The 27,721-nt window shown below is 46.2% G+C and overlaps 1 protein-coding gene across 7 annotated transcripts; it reads right to left on the reverse strand.

Annotated features, from left to right (window-relative positions):
• Nucleotides 1–9,067: 9,067 nt before the first annotated feature.
• ADRB2 (adrenoceptor beta 2) lies at nt 9,068–27,493 on the reverse strand. Of its 7 annotated transcripts, none has more exons than XM_036240150.1 (5): nt 26,130–27,493; nt 23,845–24,032; nt 12,743–12,958; nt 10,411–10,513; nt 9,068–9,080 (listed from the first exon to the last, which is right to left on the reverse strand). In XM_036240150.1, exons 1-2 carry the CDS (start codon nt 27,313–27,315, stop codon nt 23,953–23,955), a joined length of 1,266 nt encoding a protein of 421 aa, XP_036096043.1. In that variant the 5' UTR covers nt 27,316–27,493; the 3' UTR covers nt 9,068–9,080; nt 10,411–10,513; nt 12,743–12,958; nt 23,845–23,952. The 7 variants fall into 7 exon arrangements, with proteins under 7 accessions (XP_036096043.1, XP_036096048.1, XP_036096046.1 ...); XM_036240152.1 differs by lacking the exon at nt 9,068–9,080 and adding an exon at nt 22,256–22,306 and having other exon boundaries at nt 9,557–10,513; nt 12,743–12,914; XM_036240155.1 differs by lacking the exon at nt 9,068–9,080 and having other exon boundaries at nt 9,554–10,513; nt 24,136–27,357.
• Between the last annotated feature and the right edge of the window lie 228 nt (nt 27,494–27,721).

Consider the following 27,721-nt stretch of genomic DNA (forward strand, 5'->3'; position numbering starts at 1 on the left):
TATAAAAAATACCTAGGAATAAATTTAACCAAAGATGTAAAAGATCTGTACTCTGAAAATTATAAGATACTAAAGAAAGAAATTGAAGAAGATACAAATAAATAGAAGTATATACTGTTTCCATGGATAGGAAAAATGAACATCATTAAAATATCCATACTACCCAAAGCAATCTATAGACTCAGTGCAATTCCTATCAAGGTACCAATGGTGTATGTTACAGAACTAGAATAAATATTCCAAAAATTTGTATAGAATCACAAAAGACCCCAAATAGCCACAGCAATCTTGAGAAAGAAAAACAAAGTTGGAGGAATCATGCTACCCGATATCAAACTATACCACCAGGTATCAAAATAAAGTAATCAAAACAACATGGTACTGGCATAAAAACAGACTTAAAGACCCCAGAAATAAACCCATGCCTTTGTAGTCAATTAATATTTGACAAAGAAGGCAAGAACATACATGGGGTAAAGATAGTCTAATCAACAAATGGTGCTGGGAAAATTGGACACATACATGCAAAAAAAGAAAACTAGACCACCTTCTTACACCACACACAAGAATAAACTCAAAATAGATTAAAGACTTAAATGTAAGACTCAAAAGCATAAAAATCCTAGAGTAAAACATAGGCAGTAAGATCTTGGACATTTTTCATAGCAATATTTTTTTCTGATATATCTCCGCAGGCAAAGGAAACAAAGAAAAAATGAACAAATGGGACTGCATCAAACTAAAAGGTTTTTTGCACAACAAAGGAGACAAAATGAAAAGACAACCCACTGAATGGGAGAATATATTTGCTAATGATACATCTGATAAGGGGTCAATACTAAAATTTATAAAGAAATTATACAACCTAACACAAGAAAAAACAAACCAATATGAAATCCAATTTGAAAATGGGCACTTCTCCAAAGAGCACATACAGATGGCCAACAGACACATGAAAAGATGTTCATTGTCACTAATCATCAGAGAATTGCAAATTAAAACCATAATGAGATATCACCGCACACTTGTCAGAATGGCTATCGTCAACAAATCAACAAACAACAAGCTGTGAGGATGTGGAGAAAAGGGAACCCCCCTTCACTGTTGGTAGGAATGCAGATTGTTGCAGCCACTGTGGGAAACAGTATGGAGGTTCCTCAAAAGATGTAAAATGGAACTGACTTATGACCCAGCAATTCCACTTCTGGGAATGTATCCAAAGAAACCCAAAACACTAATCTGAAAGAATATATGCACCCCTGTGTTCATTGCAGCGTTATTTACAATAGCCAAGATCTGGAAACAGCCCAAGTGTCCATCAGTAGATGAGTGGATAAAAAAGCTGTGGGACATTTACACAATGGAGTACTACTCAGCAGTAAAAAAGAAAAAAAGAAAAAAAAATCTTACCTTTTGTGACAACAGGGATAGATTTAGAGGGTATTATGCTAAGTGAAGTTGGTCAGTCAGAGAAAGACAAATATCATATGATTTCACTTGTATGTGGAATCTGATTAACAAAATAAACCAAAACAGGCTCATAGATTCGGATACAGACTGATAGCTGTCAGAAGGGAGGGCTCTGGAGCACTGGGCGAGAAAGTAAAGGGACTAAGCAGAAAACAAACAACAAAACTCATACACACAGACAACAGTATGGTGATTAGCAGAGGGAAAGGGAGGAGGGGAGGTAGAAGAGATTAAGAGGAGATACATGGTGACGAAAGGAGACTTGACTTAGGGTGGTGTATACACAATACAATATACAGATGATGTATTATGGAATTGTAAACTCAAAACCTATAGAATTTTATTAACCAATGTCACCCCAATAAATTCAATAAAAGTTTTAAAAAAGGACCTCAACCCTCCCTGTCTCCTCCCCCCAACCCCTAATTCATAACAACCAAAAGAATCTCCTTAATTTGCCCAGTGTCCCTTAGGGGCAAAAATCACACCCATGGAATACCATTGCTGTAAAATAATTTAGGTTCTCACTTTCTCTTGAAGCATAGCTCATATTGGCTAGTATACCAATTCTTATGCCACCCTCATACCTGTACACTCTTAACTTGTGTCCCCTGGAATGCTTGTTTCCCTTTACAGGAAATTGATCTCTCTCATTCCACCCACCTCTAATGTTCATTGCCACATCCTAACAGAACATCCATGCACCCAGTTGTTCAAAAGCCTAGAAGTGTTCTTTGAGTCCTCTGATTCTCAGTTTCTGTAGCCAAGAGATCAGTAAGTCTCATAGGCTCTACATTTAAACACACCCCCAAAGCCCTCATCTTTTCATCTCCATTGTTACTAAGTGTGTCTATCATTCTTTTGTCTGTACTATTTTAAGAGACAAATCAGATCATGACACTTACCTGCTTAAGGCCCTTCAATGGTTTCCCATTCTAAGAATAAAGCCCAAACTTCTTACTAGGGCACATGAGGCCAGTTTGGTGACAGCCAACTTCTTTGGTCACTCCTCATAGTGTTCTTCCCTTATTACATTCCAGCCAGACTGGCTGCCTCTTCACTCCTTAGATAGAGCAAATGCTTTCCTGCCTCAGGCCCTTTGCATATGCTATCCCCTCAGCCTGTAACTTTTTTACACCCTGGTTTCTATAGCCGGTTTCTTCTCAAGCTTCAGATCTCAAGAACTACTTTTTTAACAGTCACGCCCTTTACTCCAAATTATTCAATACCTATTGAATAAAGTGAATGAATCCATTGTATCTGTGTTACCTTCCAAGCAATTGTGACAAACTCATTATCTGGCTTATTGTTTAGTTTCCTTGTTATCGTGCATCTTGCCCCACTGGCATATGTTAGGGCAGATCCCTCCTCTGTACTACTCGTCACTGTACCCCAGGACCTAGGACAGTGCTTGGCACATGGCACAGGCACAGTGAGTTTCTGCGGAAGGAAAGATGAATGAATACCCACGAGCTTCAGGTCCCAGATCCTCGGTGCACTCACGGAAGATGACGACGGCCGCTCTTCCAGCTCTGACATTTTCAGATGCCACAGACTCGGCGCCAGCAAAATGTCAATGCACAGTGGGCCACTGGGAATTCCGTGAGTCACTCAGGGGGCTATTACTGTCCTCGTGCCTCTGTGACCATAATAGGCCTACTTTTGTGGAAGGACACTGATCTCTTCAATGCCAGGACTAAAAGGGAACTTACACTCAAAGCACAATCTCTTCATTTGACAAGTGAGGAATACACCCTTTAACTTTGTCACCCACTGACCAATGTCACTTGCCACTGAAATACATTAAAAGTGACAGGGTGGTGAATGTCCAATAGAATATACAGAGGATGTGTTATAGCACTGTAGCCCTGCCATCTATAGAATTTTACTAACCAATGTCACCTGAATAAATTCAACAAAAAATAAAATAGACTATCAAATAAATAAATAAATAAAAGAAATAAAAAGTTGCAGAAGACAGGACTGGTCTTGCAGAGGGTCAAATCGCCTCTGCCACTGGTAAAGACACTGCCAGTCTCATGGGCCTGGTTTGAGCGGCCTGGCGCTTACTCAGAAGCTGTGGTCATGGCCTATACTTCTTGACGGCAGAAAGGAAGGGATTGTACCTTGTGGTTTTCACAGTGAGCCTGAGGTGGGCAGAGAAGCCGGTCTCAAAGAGTTTGTGATGATACATTCCTACCTCTAATATCAAAGGGGAATTGAGTTATCTAGAAAAGTTTACACCCTCTGAATTTAAAATAGTATGGCTCAGCGTTAAGCCTTTATTCTCCACCAGCAGCATACAGAGGAAAAAGTCTATGAAACTGAGTGGTCAAACATCATGAGAAAGAAGAAGTAAGAGACTAAAAGGAAACAAAAGAGGCATCAGGATGAATGGAAAGGGAGGAAGGAGAAGTTGAAAGTAAAAATTGTTATATGCGACTAATTTGAAACCCCAAGCTTCCTCTAGGGCTGTATGTCTCTCTCGGCCCAGAATTTGGTCTGGGACAATGTCCAAATTTTGTCCTCTCTCTGCTCCTTTGTAAAATGAAAAGGGTGGAATAAACATTCTGGAAGTAATTTCTAGAGTCCTTTTTATTTGTCACTTTAAACAAACTTTTTTTTTCTTTTTTTAAATTTTTTTTATCCTCACCCGAAGACATTTTTCCATTTTTTTGTACAGATAGAGTGGGAGGGAGAGAGAGGAAGAGAGAGAGGGAAACATCGATGTGAAGGGACACATCGAGTGGCTGCCACCCGCACGACCAACCAGGGCCGGGGACACACTGCAACCGAGGTATATGCCCTTAGCGGGAACCGAACCCGGGTCTCTCCGGACCGCAGGCGGACGCTCTAACCGCTGAGCCAAACCGGCCAGGGCCAAACTTTTTTTTTTCTTTATTGATTTTAGAGAGAGAGGAAGGGAGAGAGTGATAGAAACATGGATGAGAGAGAACATCGATTGGCCACCTCCTGCATGTCCCCCACTGGAAATCGGCCCCACAGCCTGGGCATGTGTCCTGACCGGGAATCGAACCGGCGACCTCTTGGTGCATGGGTCGATGCTCAACCACTGAGCCACACCAGCCAGGCTTTGTCACTTTTTTATTCAAAATCACAGACAGATCCTCAAATACAATAGAGAAACTTCTCTGACATTCTTTCAGGTATGTGACATTTTATTCAAAATCAGTCAGTGGTTTTTGAAGGCTGATGGGCCAGAGTGACATGGCAATTAGCAATGACACCTGAACAACAACCTACTTTATTTTTAGAGCCTAAAGTTCCTAACACGTTGGATTACAACCAAGAACAAAAGCCCTTACCATTGTATCCGTGCCTTTTGAAGCTTGTAAAGTGCTTTCACATATTTTATTTCATGTAAGTCTCACAATAAATGTGAGAGGTATTCTTCTCAAATTACCAAGGAGGAAGCTAAGACACGAAGAGACCCGTGATTTCCTGAGGTCACCAGGGTGCCAGTCAGCCCGTTTGTTCTCTGAGCCTGGCCTCATTTCCCCCTGCTCTGATTTGCATCATAGGGACCAACATGCTCCTGGCTCCCTGCCCTGTTGCTTTAAGGCAAGTTTGGCCTGATGGGACTATGATAGAAAGTTAAGGGAGAGGAGAGAAGCAGGTTCTGTCTTCTCTCTCTGTCTCCAGCGGCATCTCCATCATGGGCTTAATGTGTTCTGTGCCTCCATCTCCTGCCAAACAAATACCCTGGTTTCTAGGAACTCGTAACACCACCGTCTCCTGTGTCCCTCCGGTGGCTTCTCCCTGCTGTTCCTGATCTCTGGTTCCTCACCGTCCCATTTAGTTTCTCGGTTCTTCTATCGCCTGTGCATCCAATTCCTTATATTACATTTCTTATGTTGAAAGACCTAGGGTGGTTTCTGTTTCCTCCGTTGGGCCCAGGCTGCGTCCCTCGGCTGGGGAATGATCTCTGTGAGGAGCTATGATCAGACTGAAACGACAGGAGACAGACTCGTGTACGTGTGCATCTTTGTGCTGCTCGTTATTAAATGGTGACAGCCTTTCCACCCGGGAACCCAGCTGATACATTGTTGGATCTCAAGACTCCAGCAGGGTGCCTGGCATGCAGAGGCACCAGTAACTATGACCTAACAGATTTGTTTGGTAAAACAAACTAGGTCAGAGTGGCTGTTTAATTTATCTCTAAGTTCATCACCGAGTGTTGATGAGATATAAGAGCTACAGGTCCTTCTAGTCTTGCAAATGTAGCAATGAGCCATTTAGCCACATTTTATAAAACCACACAGGTAACTGCATTCTTAGAGATTTCTATATGATCTTTCTGACTCTGAACCATAGTGGTTATTTTAGATAGAAAGATACTGATTCGTTGAAACTTGGAAAAATGAACAATTACTAAAATTAGAGAGTAGGTGAAAACTGGATGGAAGACATGGGGAAAATATGGGGGAAAAAAAAACCATTCTTTTCAATGGTCAGTTTTCATATGCTTATGCAAGCAAAGTTTAACTGGGACTGGGATTGGGAAATCTGGGTGCTAGGGTCAGCTCTGCCACCAACCGTGTGGCCTTGGGCAAGTCATTTCTTCCCGGAGCTCGGCCTCCTCATTGGTAAAATGAAGAGGTAAGGTTAAATGATCTTTTGCTAAAATATTCAATAGCTGCTCAGTGTCTAGAGATTCAAGCCCAGTTTAATTCTATGAAATAAGATCCCACCTGATCTCACCTCTCTCGTCTCACCTCACTCCCCAGCCCTCAATGCCACCTGCTCAGCCTTCTCCTTGACCTCTATGGTCCTGTTTTCTCTGCTTGTAATTCTCTGTTCTGCTCACTTTACCCCACTCTGTGGCTCAGCTTAAGTGTCCCTCCTTTCTGCAGTGGTCTCACACTCCCTCTCTGGTTGGCATAAAAAGAATAAGATTCCTTGTCATGGAAAGGCAGTGTGGAGTGCTGGTTAAAATAGTGAACTTTGGACCCAGAGTGAGTGTTTTTTAAATAATTTTTCTTTATTGATTTTAGAAAGAGAGGAAGGGAGAGGGAGATATATAAAGACATCGATGAGAGAGAACATTGATTGGCCACCTCTTGTGTGCCCCCCACTGGGGATCGGGCCCACAACCGGGGCATGTGCCTTGTCTGGGAGTTGAACTGGTGACCTCTTGGTGCATGGGTCGATGCTCAGCCACTGAGCCACACTAGCCAGGCCAGAATGAGTGTTTTTAAGTCCCGGGACTGCAAATAACTGGTTGTTAGACATGGAGAAAGTTACTTACTAGCTATGCCTCAGTTTCTTCATCTGCAAAGTGTTGATCATAATAGTATCTATATGAAGTTTCATATATAGCAAGACAGAGCAATTTCCACTTTCCTGTTTGGGCATAGACTAAATTACGTGGCTAGGGAATACTAAGTAGCACGAGGGCCATAAACATGACAAACACGGACTGAGGTCGTATATCGGACATGTCCATTTTCTTATTGAGTCTTTCCACTGTGATCTAAATGGATATACTTTTGGATATCTAACCTCTAGCACAGTGATTGACATGGCAGGCGTTAGTAAATGTTTGCTGACATTTCTTTTTTAATCCTCACCTGAGGATATGTGAGAGAGAAACATCGATCGGTTGCCTCCTATATGTGCCCCAACCAGAGACTGAACCCACAATCTAGATGTGTGCCCTGACTGAGAATCAAACCCAAAACCTTTCAGTGTAAAACAATATTCCAACCAACAGCCATTGGGCCAGGGCTGTTTGCTGACATTTAATCCTGGCAAAGATGAAATCAAATAATACAGTTATTACACTGCCTTATCATTCCACCGTCGTGTATATCCCTTTTATTAAACTGGGAGCTAGTGAAGGGTAGGGAACTGCCATCCACTGAACTGTGTTCCTCCAAAATTCATACGTTGAAGCCTAAACCCCCCAGGACCTCAGAATGTGGCTGTATTCAGAGCTAGGGCCTTTAAAGAGGTATTAAATCAAAACAAGGCCTTTAGGGTGGACCCTCATCTAATCTGACTAGTGTCCCTCTCAGGAGAAGAGGTGAGGACACAGAGGTGCCAGGGATGTGGGTGCACAGAGGAGAGACCATGTGAGGTGGTGGAAGGAGGGCAGCCTCAGAGGAAACCAGCCCTGCCGGCACCTTGACCTTGGATCCAGCCTCCAGAGCTTTGAGAAAATAAATATCCATTGTTTAAGGCACCCAGTCTGTGGTGTTTTGTTATGGCAGCCTGAGCAAATGAATGGAGACTTGATGTTTCATTCACTCATTCAACAAATATGCATGGAGCATCTCCTATGTACCAGGCCTCTATTATGTGATTAGGGCCTAAGGTACTAAGAAAACAAGGACAGAAAAGGGGCGTCTGTTCTCAGCAGCTTGTAGTCTAGTGGGAGAGACTGACAATCCAAAGATCACGTGCGTGGCGTGGAAAGAGCGAGGAGGAAGGGTCTGCATGCTGTGCAGGAGCACAGCTGCCGGGGTGGGGGTGACCGCAGAGGGACGTTTCCTGGTAGGTATTGTTTTATCCTCAGCATGACTGCCGGGCGTGCCCACTGCCCACACTCTGTAACTGTGGGCTGGCTTTTACTGGGGGCTCCGATCTCTCGGTTCTCTACAAGGAATAACATGATTTCTTAGCACTCAAGGAGGGACTGCCCGAGGGCAGAAGCTACTAAGGGTGGATTTTATAGGGCCCAGGAAGCTGGGGCAGACGGATGGGAAGGAAGAGGAAGTGGTTCTCGTCTCAGCCGCAAGCTGGTAGTGTGGTGACCTGATACAACGCCCTTCCCTCGTCTGGACTTCCATTTCCTCATCTTCAGAAATGAAGAGGTTGGAGGAGTTCACCTCTGAGATCTCTTCCAGCTCTGCGAAATCTTTTCCGAAGTCTGGTTCACAAAAGACTAATATCGAAAGGAGGAAGAATGGGACAGAGGAAGGCAGGGAGAGGGGAGCGAGGTGGAGAGGCTCCAACCTTTTTGCTATGAGACCCTGGCCAAGAGCTTGCCTCTCTCTGAGTCTGTTTCCTTTTTTCTCACAAAGTGAGGAAGTTTGTTATCTTTCATGTTCTTTTTGTTCGCAAAGATTTTATGTCTACGAATATTTGGGAACTCTTGCGTCTTCTGTGCCTGAGTGTTAATTAATTTCAACCGGAAAACATCCCTGGGCTAACAGTCTGCAGTAGAGGTCATCAGGACCCGCCTTCATTCCCCACTCTCTTCATTCAGTTACAAACATGCAAATTGGTTTATCTTTCAAACAGGAAGTCTTAGAGCTCAGCTGGTGTTGCTCAGTGGTTGACCATCAACCCATGCACCAAGAGGTCGCCAGTTCGATTCCTGGTCAGGGCACATGTCCAGGTTGTGGGCTCTATCCCCAGTGAGGGGCATGCAGGAGGCAACCAGTAGATGTTCTCTCTCATCAATGTTTCCATTTCTCTCTTTCTCTCCCTCCTCTATCTCTAAAATCAATAAAATTTTTTTTTAAAAAAAACCACACACACACACACACACACACACACACACACAGGAAGTCTTAGAAACACAACCCTTTACTGACCACGTATCTTTGACTTGATAACTAGATCATCAACTAGGTCGATTCCCCCTGAGAGAGGCCACAAAAAATATACAAAACTAAAGATTGGTCTGTTGACATTTCCGGGAAAGAAAGTAATAATTTTTACCCAACTACTCACAGTGGGAAACAGTTATCAGAAGTATCTTAAAAACCAAATTTTACTAGAATGGTTTGAACAGAGAGTAGATCAATTAGAAAGAAAAGTTAAGTTATCAGTGTTCCACAATAGGGAAACACTTAAATTAGTTTTATTACATTCATATGAAAATTTATGCAGCACTTAAAATAGTATTTTAAAAGATAATTTCACAGGAGATACAATATAATAAGTGAAAAAAATGGGATACAAACTATAATTTAACATAATCTTAATTTTTATTAAATACACATTATATATCATACATATACATAAAAAATGACCTTTAAAAAAAGGAAATAGTCCGAAATATGAGCAGAACAAATATCCAGGAGGATGTATGAATGATTTTTATTTGCTTCTTTATACTAGTCTGTGTTTTCCAATTTCCACCAATATGTATTCATTTCTTTGTTTAGTCATTCAGCAAATATCTTGTGTCAACTATGAGCCAACTATGTTGTAGATGCTAGTGACAGAGGCACATCTCAGCACTCCTGCACCTTAGCCTCGAGTGAGTTGACCCAGATAATGAAGAAGAATCAGCAAACAAACAAAATGACATGGATGGTGTCATGTGCTGTGAACACATCCACTCAGGGCGAGGGGAAGGGAGTGAGTGGGGCCATGCAACCCTGAGGAGGGGCCATGAGCCCTGAGACTGAATGACGCAGAGAAGCCTGAAGATCTGGCAGAGTAACATTCCCATCAGAAGGAATGGCCAGGTTCATGGATCTGAGCACAATGAGTGCCCCAGGTCTGGGAAGAAATTTGGCTTTTATTGTAGGTCAGCGGGGCCACAGAAAGCTCACATGAGGAGTGACAAGGTGACACGCTGCTCAGACGGCAGCGTCGTGGAGGCAGAGGAGAAGTGGGGAGACCTCTTATGAGACATGTTTTTTGTTTTGTTTTTTTATAATTTGCCAGTTCTGTGACATCAGTTTCCACTACCATAAAATGAGAGACAGTCGGGAGAGGTCAATGATTTCTAAGAGTACTTTTGGTACTCAAAAACATTATTTTTGTGTACTTGTTAACCTTTTTCCCCCCAAAAGTGTATAAGCTTCTTAAGCACAGGGCCAAGCCTTCTTTCTCTATTTATTCCCCACACATCCCCTTGCACTCCGAAGGTCCGGTGACGGGACACAGGGCGAGCTGGTGTCTGCGGGGAGCGTCACCGGTTCCCAAGGAAAGGCTCCTCTGCGTGTCCTGTGAACTCACCTGCTGGGCCTTTGTCCTGGAGGCAACAGGAGCCACGGAAGGCTTTCCTGCAAAGCTGACTTCTGCATGTTAGCAAGTTCACGCGGGCAGTGATGAAGGGCGTCTGGAGGGGGCCGGGTGGGGGGAGCAGAGAGACAGAAAGTGACCCCCCGGGCTGTGATTTTTCAGTAGAGCTACCTGTGCAAGAGACCTGCGGGCAGGAAAGGACCGATCTGCACAAGGGCACCCCTGCTGGGCTACAAACTCGGGGAGACTGAGAGGGCCAGACTCCGCCTATTTATAGTTGGGGGAAATAAGGTACAAAGAGACCAGTGACTCATGTGCCAAGGATTTCTGACTTCAGGGCCTCCTCTCAGCTAATGTGAAAACCAGACTCCACTTAGCGTGTCATCCACAGAGGGGGAGGGGTTTTGCCTGTGCCAGATGGAAGGGAGCGCCCAGGCGGGTGGGGTGGGGAAGGGGGAGGTCAGCATCCCCGGCAGCAACCGTGACAAATGCTCCGATGCCTTCATTTTGACACTCCCATAATCCAAGAAGGGCTAAAATTGGCTGTAGAGCTCGTGTTATGAAAGCAGAGCGGATCAAACAAAAGGAATAAGCACGATCTGAGTCAGCCAGATGCTAATCCTCGTGGAGAGCATGCACATCCAAGCGAAAACAGATCAGAGACACTTTCCCAAGAGACACAGAGCTTGCAGGTCCTGGGGCCAACCTCTCATGTGAATGAGGGGGAGAGACAGTGTCGCACCCCAAAGATAGAGAACGAGACACACCTGCAGAGTCAGGGCTGGGACTCAGACCCAGATCCCCCCTGTTCTGAGGTCAGGGCTCATCTCCTTCACAGCTATTTCAGGGTCGAACTCTTTATTTGCCAAACCGACAGACAGCACAATGGCAGGAGGCAATTAAAGTGATTTCAAAGCACCTTGCGTACACTGTGTGTTGCCGTGTGCATCCGCGCGCACACACGCTGCTTTAGTTTGGCGAGGTCTTTTTTTTTTTTTTTTTTTTCCCATTAAGTACTGTGGACCATTAATATTACTTAAATATCTATATTCACTACCTCAGTTCAAAGGCACAGCTCATGGTCCTAGAAACACTCTAGGCCCACCCCGTTATCTTTCGGATGAGGGCCGGGGTCCAGAACGGATGGGCCTCAGTCACTGAGACGGAGGACCGGGCCGTGCAGGGCCTGCGCTCTCCCTGGACCGCGGGAAGGAAAGCAGTGCTCTGTAACGTGCAGAACTTTCTAAAAATTCTGTAGCCTTGCTTTCTGTTCTCAAGCACAGGTTCTCGCAAGGAAGGTGGTAGAAAGCTGGGCAATCTCCAGCTCATTGCTGTGCTGACATCTTGGTGCACTGATTAGTGAATTTCTTTTCTTTTTTTAAACAGTGACTTTATTTATTTATTTATTTATTTATTTATTTATTTATTTATTTATTTATTGGTACGTGCCCCTAGCAGGAACCAAATCCGGGACTCTCTGGTCCGCAGGTCGTTGCTCCAACCGCTGAGCCAAACCGGCCAGGGCTGATTAGTGAATTTCTAAAGAAGCGCTTTAACTTCTTGGTCATCATGGTCACAATCATCCGTTAAATAAGCATTTACTGAATGTCCACTCTGCTGGGTCTTTTATGGATTTTTAATCTTTTAATTTTCATACTACTAGAGGCAGTGTTGTCATTTCTGTCCCCTCCTTCCCCTCCGCCCCACACACGGAGAACTACAGGAATTGGTCCAGGTCATAGACTCAGGAAGGGGGCAGAGTTGAGATCTGGGCTGTTGACTTCTGTTATGCCAAGCGCCTCGGATATGTGATGCTCTGGACTACACTGTGGACACAGCGTGGGGCGGTCTCACAGTCCTAGAGGAGGACCGGGCCAGGTTTCTCAGAACCCCACCCTCTTTTGAGCTGCTAAACTCAGCTGTGAGCTCCCTGTTCCATCTGAGGCTTATAAGCCCCTCCTAGAGGCTCAGGGTGGGCTTCCTGGCAGCCAAGCCCCACCGGGCTAGACTAGGCTATGAAGAGGCCCAGAAGAGAGCAAAGATAATTAATTTATAAGCACTGATCTTGAGGGGTTTGGACCATAGATGTGAAGGGAACACAGGAGGAGTGAATCCCAAAGGGATTTACTCAGACTACAGAAGAATACAGAACGTGGGACATCGTTCTAAAGAAAGTTTGCCGGTGGACGCCCCCTCTGTGTTTTCTGTGTACACACCTTGCTGAACAGAGCCTGAGAACTTCCTACACAGAACAAGAATTTCCTCTAGTGTCCCTGGTGGCAATTTGTTTCTGCTTTAATGTCTCCAGGAACAGGAAGCTGATTACCTTTCAGACTATTGTAATTTTTAGAAAGTTCTGGTCTTCATCCGTCTCCCAGCCGCGTCCATACATTGGGTCTAGGTCTGCCCTGTGGTTTGCAAAAACGCAATGGGCTTCCTCCCAGCAGCAGTCTGGATCATCTGAAGACAACTTTCACTTTTTATATCAGCCCAGTGTGCTGAGCAGAGGAGGAAGTTTGCGCACTGTTAATAGGCATCCTCTCTAAAACAAACACATCAAAACAAACAGACAGGAGTCTATAAATAGCATTCTGGGGGCCGGGTAAACCAGGTCAACCAGGTATGTTTTCTGTAAGACCGTTCTGAACGGTTACTGCTGCTGCAGAGTGTGAACTCCAACACAGAAAACACAGGGTGTGCACTATTTCCCAAACTTTTGACCTCCCACACTTTTGAGCTCAAACCAATTTTTCTTCTCCCAATGGACTTTTTTTCTATTTTTCTATTATACACCATTAGAAACACTGTTTGGAAAATGCTTCCCTACAAGAATCTAGGTTCTTTCTATCATTGTCTCCAAGCTAAAAAGCCAGGCTCCTTCAATTATTCATTTTGAGACACAGTGTTGGGTTTTCTCAGAATCTTAGCTCCTGTTCTCTAGTGGAGCCATCGGATTAAAATACAGGATGCCCATTGAAATGTGAATTTCAGCTAAACGATCATTTTCTTCTTTTTTGGTATAAGTATCTTCCATGGAATATTTGGAACATACTGATGTGAGAAAAGAATTCATTGCTTATCTGAAATTCAAATTTAACTGAGTGCCCTGTTTGTTTGTTTTCTGAATCCTCACCGGAGGATATTTTTCCATTTATCTTTAGATAGAATGGATGGGGGAGAGAGAGAGAAATATCGAGGTGAGAGAGACACATCAACTGGTTACCTCCCACGTGACCCTGACCAGGGCTGGGGACCAAACGGCAACCGAAGTTTGTGCCCTTGATGAATTGAACTGATACCCTCTGTCTTCAGGCCGATGTTCCAACTGCTGAGCCAAACCAGCCAGGGCAGATTCCCTGTATTTTTATTCCCTAAATCTGGCCAGCCTAGAAGGGCCCCAAATGCCTTTCTTCCATTGAAAAATGTGGCCCTCAGAGATGGACACAGCATCCCAAGGGTGGACCAAGACTGAGACAATTGCTAAGCTCGGGAACCACCATCAATTCCATTTTTCCCAGTCACATTTTTATAAAGGACAACAGTAATATTTGTATGAATGGTTAGTGGCCAGTCTGAGGTTGATAGCTTTCTGAGTCCACTGGCTAAATCCAGCAGCCAATTTTTTTATCCCTCACCCTAGTTCATAAGTATATTTACATTTCTCTGGTGTTAATATCAGGGAGCTTGACCCAAATACCATTTATAAACCCCTTTCTTTTTTTTTTTTCTTTTTTTTAATCCTCACCCAAGGACATTTTTCCACCCTTTGTTCAGGTAGAGCGGGAGGGAGAGAGAGGAACAGAGAGAGAGAAACATCGATGTGAAGGAACACATCGAGTGGTTGCCACCCGCACAACCGACCAGGGCCGGGGACAAACTGCAACCAAGGTACGTGCCCTTAGCGGGAACCGAACCCGGGTCTCTCAGGACCGCAGGCCGACGCTCTAACCGCTGAGCCAAACCGGCCAGGGCTATAAACCCCTTTCATTGTCTGTCTTCTCCACTGGACTGTAAGAAACTAAAAAATCGGGACCAACCATGTTTAGCTTGGTCATGGTGGTACGCCTGGTAGCTAGCACAGGTCCTGGCATATGTAAGTGTTCAAAGATCGTTTAATGAATTAATGAACTAGTCACACTTCAGACATGGAAGCAAACCAGGTAAGCTGATGCTCTGAAAAAAGGAAATCGCCAGTGGGAGCCCTCCTCATGGTTGGGATTTGTCATCTACCCCAAGATTTCCCAGACCTATTACATCCTGTTCACCTGTGCCGAAGCCAATTCCACTGGAAGTCGTGTGTGCAAAACAAGAACATCTAATTGCTATGACCAAAATAAAACATTTCAACTGAACACAAGCTGTTTTCCAGAAGCTGAAATACTTCTCGGAGCCCGCAGGTTTTATCGAGGTGTGGAACTTGGCCCTTCCGAGCAGCCTGGCCTGCACCCAGTGGGTGTGGGATTGGGGCAGATCACACTGGGTCTACCCACGGAAAGATGCTGGTCCTAGAGGAACTGGGCAAAGGGAATAAGGGCGGCCTCAGTAGTGGGGCAGGTACAAGAAGCGGGCACACATTCCACAGTTCTGCTCGGTGAAGGGGCTTCTGGTGTCTGGCATATGGAACCAGAAAGGCTTGGAGCTTTTGCTCTCAGACAAAGCTCATGGAACTGGAGCCTGGCCACTCCTAGCATGGACTCACTCATGCTTGGGGCTTGTCAATATTGAAAGCCTCCTGGGGACTGTCCCTGGAGCAGGCAATTATTTATCTGCAGCTGGGCAGCTGCAGCTTCAGTGCTGGGCGGTGCCAATCTGGAATTTACTTATAAGATGCAGTAGAAAGCAGAAAAGGGTAGTGAGAGGAGCCCCGGATCCCAGGAGGTTAGCAGAGTGTAGTCAAACTTGTGTTGTTTCCTGAGGACAAGTATGAAGACCTAAGTTCAAGTCCCAACGCTGCCATGTGTTAGCTCCATGCCCTTGGGCAAGTCTTTTAACCTCAGTCTTTTTGTCTGTGAAATGGGAACAACTGGGCTGACCTCAGAGTTGTGAGGATTAGATAAGACCTCTGTAAACTGCTAAGTGCTAGATCAATACGAGGGACAGTGACAACACAGTGTCCCTTGAACACAGTGCTCTGGCCTCTAGCACTTGATGGACCTGGTATACTGTTGCCAAAATAGCACCCAACTGGGAGAAAAGAAGGGTGTTCCTTACACACAGCCTGAAGCAAAAGAAAAAGAGCTTCAAATTACATTATATAATTCCTTTCAATTATGGAAGAAAACATTTGCCAAGCATGCATTTGCAAACATGCGCTCTCAGTGGGTAGGAGTCTTCAGACTATGAAAAATTCACTTGGGAACATCTGTATGGCCCTGTGATGCGAGGTTGTGGGTGAGCCTTCAATCCGGCCTGAATGTTCCTATCGATCTCCCTGGAGCCTGTTGCTGGCTTTGGCCAAGGCCTTGCTAGCTTTGCTGGTAAACAGGAACCAAATGTACACAAGCATAGTTCTAATTCATTGGAGGGAGGATAATGCAAGGTGTTGAGGCTGATAAATTACTTGCTACTTCCTCTACTGTGAGATGCTATAACCACTGGAAACTCGTGAATGTGTAAATATGTGTGTACATGAGTTTGCTCTGCCAAGGCAGAGAGGGACAGTCAGACATCGTGCCTCAGGAGGGCTTTCCTGCCAGGCTCTGTCTGCTTCTTCCCACAGTGTCACATTGCCCGCAGGGGTCACTCACGGAACGTAAGACTTCCAGTTCCACACAGTCCCCACCAAGACCTGCAGACCTCTGATTCCCCATCCTTCTGTTTACTTCTCAGTGTTGCCAACTCTCTGCAAAGAGCACCCTGGGCTTCGAGCTGGGCAGAGGTTCTGCTTACAACTCGGGGAAGGCACAAGGCAATCTTTATGCAACCCGACCTGCCCATCCTCCCTGCCTTGCCTAGGCCAAGAATAGTCAATGATCATGTTCTGGAAGAAACCCCACCTTGTCACTGGGTGCTCTGAACCAAGACGAGGGGAAACAGAGCTGGAGGCACACGCAGGAGGCCAAGTTGCAAAGCCCAAAGCTCCAAAGTCAGAGGGCTCGGCTCTGATGCACCGCTTCCCTAGTCCCTCCCAGGGTACCTGATGGTATCCTGGGAGGAGGGTGTCTGCCTGCCTCCCAACGCCCACTGGGTTTATAGATAGCATGTGTATAAATACAGACGGGTGTGTTCACCGAGGCAGCGTTTGCAAGTGAATACTTATATGTAAATATGCACTTCTAAGAAACACACAAGTGTACCTATGAACTCATGTGTGTGCACCGATCTACAGGAGAATGCTTTTGTATGAGTAGGCATACCTTCGGAGATGGTCTCAAAATACAAACCTGATCTCTGCTGTGAACATATTAATGGCTTCTAAATGCTTTTAATATAAAGACCTTAATGGGGCCTCAAAGGTCCTTCACGTGTGGCGCCTGCCTCCTTCAACAGCTTCATCCTGCACCCTGCTGTGCTCTCGCTCTGCCCACCAGCTGCACTGACCCCTTAGACCTTCTTGTGCATGAGAGCTTCCCTTTCAGCACAGGACATTTGCACATGCTCTTCTCCCTGAGTGGTGTGTTCTCTCTTTTTCTAGAAATTATCTAGCCTCCCTTTAGCTCTCAGCTGATACCTTACTTCTTTGGGAGAACCTTTACTAAACTCTCCATATTAGTCAGATGTCCTAAAAAATACCCTGCATCTCCTGCATTTGCACCTACCACAGGTGCAATTTTGCATGCATTTGAAAAAAATGTGTATCTCCCGTTATACACAGACTCAGAAAAGGCAAAGATAAACTGATTTTCTTCACCCATGAATCTTCCGCATCAAACAGGAAGAGCACAATAGACGTGCATTGACTTAAAGGTTTATATTCTTACCCAGGAAGAGGAGTTAGTATATGAACCTGTCCTTAGGTAGCACTTAAGGTAGCAGTGGGACCATGACTACTTGACATGGCATGTTTGCAGATTTGGAGCACACGGAAGTGTGCTTAGGAACCCCTGTGTGTGCATTCATCTCAGGGAGAATGGTTAGATCTGGGTGTGTCTGTGTCCTCTAGGTGTGTATATATTCATATGTGAGTAGACACAAAAGAACCTCCAAGTGGACACATGTCTGTAAAAATGCCTGTGTGTATTTGTGTTGATGTGGGTGCTGGCATCAGTGTCAAAGTGCATGTGTGTGTGTGCATTGGGTGTGTGGATCTGAGGAGGTGTATGTATATGTATGAGTCACACTCTTCTGTGCAGCTGGGTGGGTCTCCTTCAGATTTCGAAGTAGGAGGATTATGTACATTAGGCAAATTGATTCATATAGACCTTGGTATGGTTGGACTTAACCAAGGCAGCGTGTCCAGGAGCAAGGAGCACTGGACAAGGAGCCCCCTGGAGCAAACCCCCTTTTCTTCCTGTGCTGCTCCCTCCTGGTCTTCATGCAGAGGTTCTGGGACCAGGGGACAGTGATGCTATTGGGAGGCATAACTGTGTCGATGCCCTGTTGTCACAAAACACACTTTGAATCAAGTGCCTAATTGCTCAAGGCACTTGATTGTCACCTTCCTTTGTTATAGTAAGGTGTCTATAAGTTGTTTTGAGCCACATTGTGTTATTTGGTAATGGGAAGGTCTTTTCGGATTCTGTTTATTGGACCATATCACCATTTTTATGAAGGCACAGGGCTGTATGGGATCATTTTTTCTATGCCTACATCCTACATTTCGTGCTCTTGATCGGGGAAGGTTGGTGAGGGGAAGACAGTGCGATTTCTAGATCCCCAATGCCATCCTCAGAGCACCTGCTTCACAGTCCTCTAAAGGAAGTTGTGGCAAAACCCAATCGCTGGCCCTCAACCACAGCTCGTTAGATCAGCATCTCAGGGCGGGGGTGGGGGTGCAGAAGGAGGGGTGTCACGAATGTGCATTTTCTCTGATATCTCCCCAAACCATTGTTGGGGCTCTGTTGGGCTTGAGACCCACAGCAATAGAGTAAAATAATGTCAGGAAACTCACACCAAAACCAACCCCACTAACCCTTCCACAGTCCTGTAGAAAGAGATTTCTCAGGCTGGCCACCCAGGAGGCTGAACCTCGGTCCGCTTGGGCTGAGGAAGCCAGGTGAGCCTTTGGATTTCTAGAGACACCACAGGAGCTGAACAAGAAAGGCAGCCAGAGTGTTTGTGGGCAGAACAGGCTAATTGGTGCAATACAGCTCATGAGAACAGTGAGTACCTCTCAAACAAAACAAACAAAACAAAACAAAACAGGGCGGTCTGCAATATTTAGAAACATCTAATAGGCGTGTTATAAAGAGAAAAACTGGGCAGGAGAATGCAGACAGAACAGGGATAGTGAGAGTGACTCCCCAGAAGGGGCAGCTTTTGGACACAGGGCCTCAGGCTGCAAGACCAACGCGGCGTGGTCGGAAGAACACACGAGTCCCCGGGGCTCCGCTTGGGCTGTGTCATGGGTGTTGCTGCTGTGATTTTTAAAAGTTGTTTTCGCTTCCTGGTTAAATGAACACATTCAGAAACTCCAGTCTTCCCCTCACAGCACTGGAAAAATAAGAATGAAACAAGCAGGAGAGACGGTCCTCTCCTGGCCCCGTGTACCTCGGGGCTGACCACGCCTCTGGCGGCCTGGGTTCCTAGGTGATGGGCTCCCTCACCGCCCGTCACACCCTGATCATCTCGAACGTGAAACCTGAGACAGACCTGGGCAGAGATATAGAAAAAGCACCCCATTTCCAGATGTCAAGGGTTTCCTGATCAAAGGTAGTGGTTTGACTCAGCGCAAACCAGTGGGCGGTTACAGGGGCCTTCCTCGGCCTCAGACTGCTGCTAACTCTCAGGTCAACCTGGTTTTCTCGTTACTACTTAGCAACAAACTACCTCAATGGCAAGGGCTTACCCCTCAGTTCCAAGCTCAGAAATTCATCAGGCTTCACTGGAAAAAAAAAAAAAAAAATCCCTGGAGAATCCACAAAACGCACCCATTAGGAATGTCCTCTCAGCAGGTCTCTGGCTCTCTGACCTGACCCCGAGCTCAGGGGCTCTGGTTCGGCACACCTAGTTTTACTCCAATGGGTTCTGTGATCTTGGGCAACTAAACCTCTTCTACTTTCAGTTTCCTTTTTTATAAGATGGGGGCAAATATGATCGTTAGCCATGATGATGGTGAGAGGTGCTCTATGGAATAGAGACCTGCTGCTGAGCTTTTTGAATAGTAGGCACTGGTCACGATATGAACTGAATAGACTGATTTGAACACAGGTCCACAGGTGGGGGCAGAGGCACGTAACAAGGCACAAAGAACACTGCCCTGGGAGGTCCCTGGTGCAGAGGACATGCTTTCAAAGAGACAAGCATATGCCCTGGCCGGTTTGGCTCAGCGGTTAGAGCGTCGGCCTGCGGTCCAGAGAGACCTGGGTTCAGTTCCCGCTAAGGGCACGTACCTCGGTTGCAGTTTGTCCTCGGCCCTGGTCGGTTGTGCGGGTGGGAGCCACTCAATGTGTTTCTTTCACATTGATGTTTCTCTCTCTCTCTCTCTGTTCCTCTCTCTCTCTCCCACTCTACCTGAACAAAAAATGGAAAAATGTCCTCAGGTGAGGATAAAAACAACAACAACAACAACAAAACAACAACAACAACAAAAAAACAAAGAGACGAGCATAGAAACATCTTTTCGTCTGCTAGAAGGGGTGGGGAGGAAGGATTCTGTTTAATTTGTAAAATGCATCTTTGTAACCTTGTTTCTCAAAATGTGGTCCATGGACCCCCCATGTTGGAGAAACCTGGCAAACTTGCTAACAGGCAGATTCTTGAGCCCCAATTCAGATCTTCTAATCTAGATGCTTGGGGGGGAGGGTGATAATTCTAACCACTAGGCCAATAGATGGACAGGAATGATGATGCCTGGATCACATTAGGCATAAAATATATACAAGGAGGCGTGTAAAAGTATTAGCAGTGGGTTTACAATTCTATGAATAATCGAATTCCATTTATTTAAAATGTGTTTATGCACATTGGATAGCCGTGCTCAGGACAAGGATGGGCCGAGCACATCCCAGGAAACAGTGGCTGAGTCTAGCTGGCGATGTTATGTGTGATTTAGCTCATTTTGTGTTTCCATACTCTTTTAAATGTTCTACAATGAGCTGCATTGCCCTTTTAACAAGAAAAAAAAAAGTGTTTTTAAAATAAAAGCAATGCGGCCAGATGAACAGCACTACAGACTTCCTGAAAACTTACAGAATTTTGGAGAAAGAAGGAAACACAGGACACGTATCAACCAAACTGTTTCTCGTTAGAGATGATGAGAGCAGGGAAGTAACCTGCCTGAGGCTGCCCAGCTGGTTAGTGGCTGGGCCCCGCCAGACCCTGCCTCCAGGCTCCCAGACCAGAGTGCTCAGTGCTGGCCAGGGTCCTGCCTCCCTTCCTTCCAGGCCTGCGAGGGTGACGGAAAGACCACAGGAAGTGCAGTGATTCCGAGGGTGGGGAAGGATGTAATAGCCTTTGCAGACAGGACTATGTAGCTCTCCTTATTCTCTCTCTGGGAGTTAGTAGGTCATTTGCAAAAGGCATGGGAAGAGCAGCTGATGAAGAGGTCTAATAGTTTGGAAAACTGCTTAACATTACTGCTCTATTTCTGGATTTCCACCAGGGCCAAGGACTGTTGAGATCCTGATTTCCCTCGGAGGTTTTCCTGTTTAGGAATGCAATGAAACCTCTGAAATCCAATTGAATTAGGAGAAGGCTTGCTGGGATTAGGGAACGGTCTGCATACTTCTTAAAAAAATTCAAGTCTATTGTTTTCAAAGACATAGAATTCACAGCTTTGAAAGGAGCTGAGCCCAGCTCCCACGCCGTGCAGGGACTCTGTGGGCTTCATCCCGCACAGAACTTTATCTGGGCCTCCTTGAATGCTCCCAATGACCAGAGGCACACCATTCTGAGAGCTAGCCTATTTCACTCTTAGGAAAGTCTTTCCTTTACCTGAATCTACTTTCCTCTGAGGTTCTGCTTGCCTTCTGGGTTTCATATAGAACTGATAAGCTCTTGTCCTGGCCGGTTTGGCTCAGTGGTTGGAGCGTCGGCCTGTGGACCAGAGAGTCCTGGGTTCGGTTCCCGCTAGGGGCACATACCTCCCCCCCAAAAAAGAACTGATAAGTTCTTCTTCCTCCAGTGATTTTTAAATATCTGAAAGCAGTTATCACACACCAAATAGTCCTTTTCTGCGAGCTGACCACCACCAGGATATTCAACCACTATTTATATGACAAATGTCATCAACTCGAATTAGAAATATAAACTTCTGTCTCTACTTAGCACCTCTCTCTCTCAGAGCTTAGAGACCACCTGCACACACTCCATTATTTTGCAGACCTAGGTCTCTTTGCACCTCACCCTGCCTCCTATTATTCACAAGACACCCGTATTTCTCAAGTTCTCGAAAGTGCTTGGGAAGTTTGTTCTCTTAGGTATGTCAAAAACTCCTCCTTCACATTATATTTGCACTGTTAGTAAAGGAAGGATTAGTCCAGAGCTGAGTTAGTGGGCGTGAAACTGTCCATGGAAAGTCTCATTCAAAGTGCACTGATCTTTGCTCTTGGCTGTCGGAAGGTCGCCCATCTCCCCTGCCTAGAGTGACAGTTCAGAACGGACAGCACACCTCTGGGCCATGCCGGCCTGCCACCCTTTGCATAAGGCTCAGCTAACTGCTCGAGTCAGGAGACCTCCCCAGCTTTGGAACCAAAACTGCATTCGCCAGGACACGAGGCAGGCTGTGTCTCTGATTTACCCTGGGCTTGTTTAAAAGTTTCATATCCTCTTCTCAGTTTGGACTGATTTTCTGGTGAAAAGACAAAGCACAGATTCAGAGAAGCAAACTCGGCATGCCAGTGATTGGTTTCCTGTCCCGGTCCCCAGCAACCGTGCAGTCACATGCTGTGGAGGGAACATTCCTCCGTGCTTCAACCCACAGCACCTCCCTCTTCTCTCAACAAGGTATTGCATTTCCAGCTCTCACACTTGTCCTGGCGCAGCTTACAAGCTGCCTCATGCTGCTTCCTGGTCGGCATGTGTGCTGGGCGCCATGGGTGCCAGACTCGCATGGTCCTGGGTTCCAGTCCAGACTCTGTGACTGCCCAGCTGTGCAGCTTTGGAAAGTTACTGAACCTTTCTAAGCCTCCGTCTTCTGATTTGTTGGATGACGACAATTATGCTACCTCCATCAGAAGGTTGTTGAGAGGACATAATATCTAAAAGGTGCCTAGCACAGTCCCTAACATTCAGTAAGACTCCATACAAAGCATCTGTTTAATGTTATTAATATGATGCTACAGAAGGCAGGTGCCGTATAACAACCCTTCCCCCACACCCCCCGCCAACTGATGCTGGTCAAGGTTTCTCTTGGCAGTAGGTTTGTCGGAAACATTCTAAGCATCTTGTAATGACAGTTCCTATTTCCAAGCTCCTTTTCCTCCAATAATGATCTTGGGGGGATGGGGGAACCACCCTGTCTTGCCACTTTGCACACCTGTCAACTTGCATCTCAGGATAAGGTTCCCATTTGACAGACTCTGAGAACTTGCTGTCCAGGCAAAGAAAACTTTATGACGATGAAACCAACACAACCTTTATGTAACCAACCTGTCAGCAAACAGAGGGACACAGGGACGCTGACAAATTCCTGGCCCCAGAAAGAAACAAAGCAAAACAAAAGGAGGCAGAAAGCAAGGGATTGAGATGGGCCTAAAATGTTCCTGTTTGTCAAGACCCTTAAAACTGAGCAAAGTTCTTCAAGTATTCCTAAAAGGACAGGAATATGGCTAAACTCCCTTTTATCTAGGAATCGGAATTAACATCCATAGCTAAACTTTTAACTGAAATTACATCAGATGCTCCTCTAACCAAAAGAGTATATATATATTATAACTGTCTATTAACAATATTTATTGCCCATGAGATTTACAAATGAGGACAGGAAAGTTTCTGATTTGTTTTCTTTTTGACATAAGACTATGGGAAATCTCTACCTGGAGTGGCTTGAAACTCCTGTTGGGTCATAAAGAGTTAAGGAATCTCCCGGCTTCTCTAATTGCTAAAGATACCCTCTGTGGACTCTGGCTGAGTAAAAGGACATTCTTTCTCTTGTCCCTATGTCAGATTGTTTGTTTATTGCCTGAATTTTGTGTTAAGAACCCAGACGCAATGAAAACATTCTCTGAAATGAACATGCTATGTGACAGCCCCAGGTCAAAGCCTCCACTATCGAGGGTAAGGGCGAAATTCAATGAGCATGTGATGGAGAGAACACACCAGTTCCTGGACCACCTGACAGCCGGTTCCCCGGCTGTAACCCCATCTCTGACATCTTTGGCTTCTTACCTTGGGCAGGTCATTCCCCCTTGTAGGTTTTGGTCTCTTCAGATGTCGAATGCTTTCTATGGGCTCTTCTAAGTCCAAGATCCCATGAGGCTACGAGGAGGGTGGGGATTAGCTGGAGAAGCTGTCTACATCTCGGGGTGTGGGGCCCAGAGCAGGAGAAGGAGAATGTGATGGTAGGTATGGAAGCCCTTGGAGAAAAATTAAAAGTGCTGAATGGCAGATGCTCTCCAATTCTCCATGGTACATTCCAAAACCATAGGCACCTAACTTTTCTGAGAGCTCAGTGCTCACCCAGACTCCCATCACTGGACTGACAGGAAGCAGAAGGGGTCAATGCTTTTCTGGTTGGGGACCGTGGCTGGGATGGAAGGGAAGAGAAAAGTGGAGTCAGCTTCCCAAGCCAGAGAAATGGCAATGAACCCTGCAGGCTGATCTCCAGGCTGGCGTTGCCAAGGAGGACGATCCACTCGGTCAAACCTGGGCCAAGCTCTGGCTCAGACACACAGGCAAAAATAGAAAGGGGGTGAGAGAAGAAATGTGTTTACTTTTGTGATTTTCCCTCATGTGCCTCCTAACAGCATTATCTCTCTACAAACAGGCAGTAACAGCTCCTGGGCCTGGCTTCCATTGATAAACCCTCCCAAACAATTCAGTCCCCAGTCAGTGTCTGGGCAGCTGCAAGGTGAGTTCAGAAGGCAGCAGAGTGGAGTGAAAAGAGCCTGTCACTCACTGGTGAACCATGCAAAATCCTTCTCTGGGGCTGTGCAAAAGAAATTGCCTACATCAGACAGAATCTAAACATCTGTTTAGATTTTTGAATTATATCTGTGGCTCTCAACCAGGGGCGACTTCTTCACCCCTTGAGCTGTGTTTGGCTATGTTTGGAGACATTTTTGGTTGTCACAATTCAGGGGGTTCTACTGGCATCTCGGGTGCTGAACATGCAACAATGAATAGGACAGTCCCCACCACAGAGAATTATCTGGTGCAAAGACTAGTGCTGAGGTTGAGAAATCTTGGTTTGTATTAAAGGGAGAAGAGTAAAAGGGAGGGGGGAAAAGGGAACGAACTAAAGAAAGAGGAGGGGTTACAATCCTGTTTCTAGGTTGTGAGTGTTCATTGGTTAAGTGTCTTCTTGCCTTTCTCCCTCTGACCTATGTCCTTTCAGTTTCTCTTGAAATTACAGGGTGAAGTTAGCATGGTTTTTCCCCCCCAATAACTTCTGCCTTATCCTTCAAATGCCAATCCCTGATGCAACACAAAGACCCCCACTATAAGACACAGCAGACACAAAATATGGGCAGCTATTAAGCAGGTAGAACTAGAAGGTGGGTGGTGGGGGTGCATGAAGGGGCCCAACAGATGCTCATAGCTCCACTTCTATGAGTCAGTGTTTCTGATGTAACAACAAAGAATAATCACCGTAGGACCAGCGAGACGAGCTAGGCTGGGAGCAGGCAGAACTGATCTGCAGCCCCAGCATTAGGAGAGATACAGGTTGCAGGCAACAGAATCCAAGGCAAATGAAAGGGTTAAGCAATCAGGGCATGTCATTCCTGTGCCATTCCACATTAAGTCACCGGGCAGTTATTACAAATAGTTACCTGTGGTTTCCAGCGGGGGAGGCAAGCACACTCCAGTCAAGGGGTTTTGGAGAGACAGGTGCAGTGAAGTCATGGTCAAACAATTTATTTACTGTAAACTTTAGACTTTGCTCAGGAAAACAACCGAAGCTACCCCTGAAATCCCTGCCTACAACAAACACCCTGTTTCAGTAAATAAGAGGAGTGGGGAGAGACTGGGTTCACAGCTGTAAGGTCCAAGATCCTCCAGATCCTCCGTTCCAAGGGTGCAGGAAGGAAGGTCTCCTTCAGATACAAATTACCAGCAGCAATATATTATCCTTAATACTTGACCAATGAGGTAGATAATGCAGAAAAGTCATCAAAACATAGCAGCCCCAGGTCCTCTGGGACTGAAGCCCTTCAGACAAAAACTGACAAGTTCCATGCAAAGAGGAACTGAACTGTACAAGAAACAATCACTCAAATACGTTTTCTCTTTTTTACAGCTTACAAAAATAAAAAAAGAAAGGCAGAAGGATGTTCTTCCTCCTGCACATCTCTATACAATTTTATTCTAAATTTATTACACTCAAGTTAAATTATTTAGTGTCTTGTTTTGGGGAAGGGGGTTTTAAAAAGTAGAAAAACTGCATTAGAGCAGTGAGTCATTTGTACTACAATTCCTCCCTTGTGAATCAATGCTATCATTAGGCACAGTACCTTGACGGTTCACAAAGTCTTCCCTGCCCAGGGCATCCTCACACAGCAGTTTGCTGTCTTTCTCCTGTCCCGGGTGGCATCCACTCTGCTCCCCTGCGTAGTCAGATTTGTCATTGCTGTTGGAGTAGCCATTCCCATAGGCCTTCAGAGAAGACCTGCGTAAGCACAAAAGCTCCTGGAAGGCAATCCTGAAATCTGGGCTCCGACAGTAGATAAGGGGATTGAAAGCAGAGTTGGCATAGCCCACCCAGTTTAGGAAGGTGTAAACTTCCTTAGGGATGAGGTTATCCTGGATCACGTGCACAATGTTGACGATGAAAAAGGGCAACCAGCACAGAGTGAACGTGCCCATGATGATGCCTAAAGTCTTGAGGGCTTTGTGTTCCTTCAAGCAGAACTTGGAGGACCTCCGATGTCCATGCCCACTCCTCCCATCCTGCTCCACTTGGCTGAGGTTTTGGGCATGGAAGCGGCCCTCGAATTTGTCAATCTTCTGGAGTTGCCTTTTGGCCACCTGGAAGACCCTGGAGTAGACGAAGACCATGACCACCAGCGGCAGGTAGAAGGAAACGATGGAGGAGGCGATGGCATAAGCTTGGTTTGTGAAGAAGTCACAGCAGGTCTCTTTGGCATAGCAATTGATGGCTTTTTCGTGGGTGGCCCGATACCAGTGCATCTGGATGGGTAAGAAGGAGGTAAGGCCTGATACAATCCACACCATCAAAATGACCACCCGGGCCTTATTCTTGGTCAGCAGGCTCTGGTACTTGAAGGGTGACGTGATGGCGAAGTAGCGATCCACTGCAATCACGCACAGGGTCTCAATGCTGGCTGTGACGCACAGCACGTCAATGGAAGTCCAAAACTCGCACCAGAAATTGCCAAAAGTCCACATTTTCATTAGGATGTGGCTGGCCCCAAAGGGCACCACCGCCAGGCCCATGACCAGGTCAGCACAGGCCAGGGAGGTGATGAAGTAGTTGGTGACCGTCTGCAGACGCTCGAACTTGGCAATGGCTGTGATGACCAGCACGTTTCCAAACACGATGGCCAGGACGATGAGCGACATGAAAATGCCCATGCCCACCACCCACGCTTCATCCAGTTCCTGCGCAACGTCTTGGTCCGGCGCGTGGCTTCCATTGGGCGCCAGCAAGAAGACGGTGCGGTTCCCGGGCTGCCCCATGGCGCTCAGGCTGGCAGGTGAGCGCAAGGCTGCCGGCAGGCTGGCCGCGCCTCAGAGGGCGGACCTCCGGCAGGTCGCTGCAGGCAGCGAGGGGACGCCTGGAAGCCTCATTCAGCGGCCGTGGGGTGGGTGTGGTGGGAGCGCGTCCTGCACTCGGCTCGTGGGGTGCTCTGGGCTCCCGGTGCCGGTCAGTCCCAGCCTGCGATCCGCAGCAGCTGCCTCGGAGTGCGCGTTGCCCGTTATGTGCACAGGACTTTAGAGGAACTGCCTACCGGGTGACGTGCGGGAACTTTCCGCCAATGGCGCACGGGCAGCCCCAAAGGGGCGAGGTCCCCTTCCCTGCCTGCTCCTCCCCTCCCCTCTCCCGCCCGCTGGCCCGGGAGGGGCCCAGCTACTTGGGGCGGGC

Source organism: Molossus molossus, unplaced genomic scaffold, assembly GCF_014108415.1.
Source record: "Molossus molossus isolate mMolMol1 unplaced genomic scaffold, mMolMol1.p scaffold_m16_p_4, whole genome shotgun sequence".
NCBI lineage: Eukaryota > Metazoa > Chordata > Mammalia > Chiroptera > Molossidae > Molossus > Molossus molossus.